The 1,878-nt window shown below is 50.5% G+C and overlaps 1 protein-coding gene across 1 annotated transcript in view; it reads left to right on the forward strand.

The window, feature by feature from the left end:
• Positions 1-682: 682 nt before the first annotated feature.
• CFAP52 (cilia and flagella associated protein 52) overlaps positions 683-1,878 on the forward strand; it is a gene marked incomplete at its 5' end in the record, with an annotated part of 18,942 nt that continues 17,746 nt past the window's right edge. Inside the window, 2 exons of the mRNA XM_009709396.1 lie at positions 683-882; positions 1,636-1,772. Coding sequence (XP_009707698.1) covers positions 683-882; positions 1,636-1,772 — 337 coding nt within the window. The remainder of the gene's footprint in view (positions 883-1,635; positions 1,773-1,878) is intronic.

The following is a 1,878-nucleotide window of genomic DNA, read 5'->3' on the forward strand; positions in this document are numbered from 1 at the left end:
GGTGTGCGGGTGCCCCCCTTGCCACCTCCTCGTTCTCCCCGTGCCTGGCAGCCCGAGAGACAGAGGCAAAGTTAAAGAGCAGGAAAAGTTTCACAGAATAGTAACGCGGTTTTTTTTCCACCCCCCCTAATTACCCAGCCTACTGGAATGAGAAGGGTTTCATTTCAAAACAAGACCACCTCAGGTTGCGCAAAATACTGACATAAACACTCCTGTGGCCCGGGGATGGGGGCTAGGCGCCCGGGCTTCTCCAGCCGACCACCTTCTCGGGACGTTTGTGGCTTTGCGGCTGTGGGGGGGGAGGGCATGGGAAAGTGGGGCGGGGGGGGCTCCTGGAGAGCCCTCGGTGCCGAAGGGCTCAGGCCTCCCGGGAGCCGTAGAAGGGAGCACAGCGTGGTCCAAAACATGTACAGGTGACCCTGGCCTTTTACACAGCGTTGTTCTGCTGAAGGAATTTGGGGGGAGCTGGAAAGCTCTTGGGTTTGCCCCCCTTGTGAGATCAACCTTGGGGAACAAGCGAGTTCCCCTTAGGGAGTGCGGTAAGCAAGGCCGTGGGTGCGGGGGTGTTGGGGCGAGGTCAGCCTGCTCTTGGCACTGCGAGCGTCAGGCAGGGTGAGGGAATTTGCCTGCAGCCCCCAAAATGGTTAACAGCCAGCAAATCTTGCCCTCCTTTCTCTTGCAGGGCATATACCCGGTGGCCTGATCTGCCACCCCGATAACGAACACGTTCTCTATCCCCTGGGATGTACTGTGGTTGTTCAAGAACTGGACAGTAAGAAACAGACTTTCTTGCACGGCCACACCAATAATGTCTCCTGCATCGTCGTATCCAGGAACGGGGTGTACATTGCTTCTGGACAAGTCACTTTTGTGGGCTTCAAGGTGGATAACGCTCTATTTTTAACTGTGTGATATTGACCAAAGAAATTGGAGTTGGCTTAACAGCGGTGGAAACACCTTTCGTTTATTTTTTCTTTTGTTGGAAAGCAAATGCCTACAGTGGGAGGATGTTGCAGAGAATGGGAAATTGTGGCTAGTCCATTGCTGGCTGCGCCTTTATGTTTTTGTAAAGTATTAAGCCTTCCCCCTAGGATTGGAATAACTAGATTGAGGGGTCTCTTAATTCTGGTCCTTTCTATCCAAAGGGATGTGTGCATGTGGCAGCCTAAATCTCATTAGATGTTAATTAAAAAATGGTGTTGTATTTAAAGTGGTACCTGAGTTCTAGAGCTGCTTAGGGCTTTCAAAAGCCCTTGACGGGTACCTACCTGCCTTTTTAGACCTCTAAAGTTCTTTATGGTTTAATTTTTGCCTATTTGAAAAGACCCTGAGACGCCTGGAAGGAATCAAGTATTAGCGTTTTCAGTATTTTAAAATCTAAGTCAAATCCCCAGTGTCTCAGGGTAAATTTTGATTCCGAAATGAAGTGAAGCTACTCATCCGGTAAGCTGGAGTAATGCTTCTTACAGCACCTAATCTGAAGCGGTTTTGTGTCAGTGGAGCCCTGGGCTGGGTAGAAGCTCACCTTGGGCTGGGCTCCTTCTGGCAGCTTTCCTGCCAGAGAAAGTTTTTATACCTAATCCTGCGTGTCACATCTAATGCTCTGGCTTTCACCCCTTCTGCTGTGCACCTCAGGCAGACATCATTCTGTGGGATTTCCAGAGGAAGGAGCTACTTGCTCGGCTGTCGCTTCATAAGGGTAGAATTGAAGGACTAGCGTTTTCTCCGAACAGCCTTTATCTTGTGTCACTGGGTGGCCAGGACGACAGCAGGTAACGATTTCCGTTTCTTGGCACACAATTTCCGACAAGTTGTAGGGCATCAAAGAGCGCTCTTGGGGAGTACTCGCGCCTCTCTTTTCTGGCAGTCCGACTCTTT

Source organism: Cariama cristata, unplaced genomic scaffold (genome assembly GCF_000690535.1).
Source record: "Cariama cristata isolate BGI_N322 unplaced genomic scaffold, ASM69053v1 scaffold2610, whole genome shotgun sequence".
NCBI classification, from domain to species: domain Eukaryota; kingdom Metazoa; phylum Chordata; class Aves; order Cariamiformes; family Cariamidae; genus Cariama; species Cariama cristata.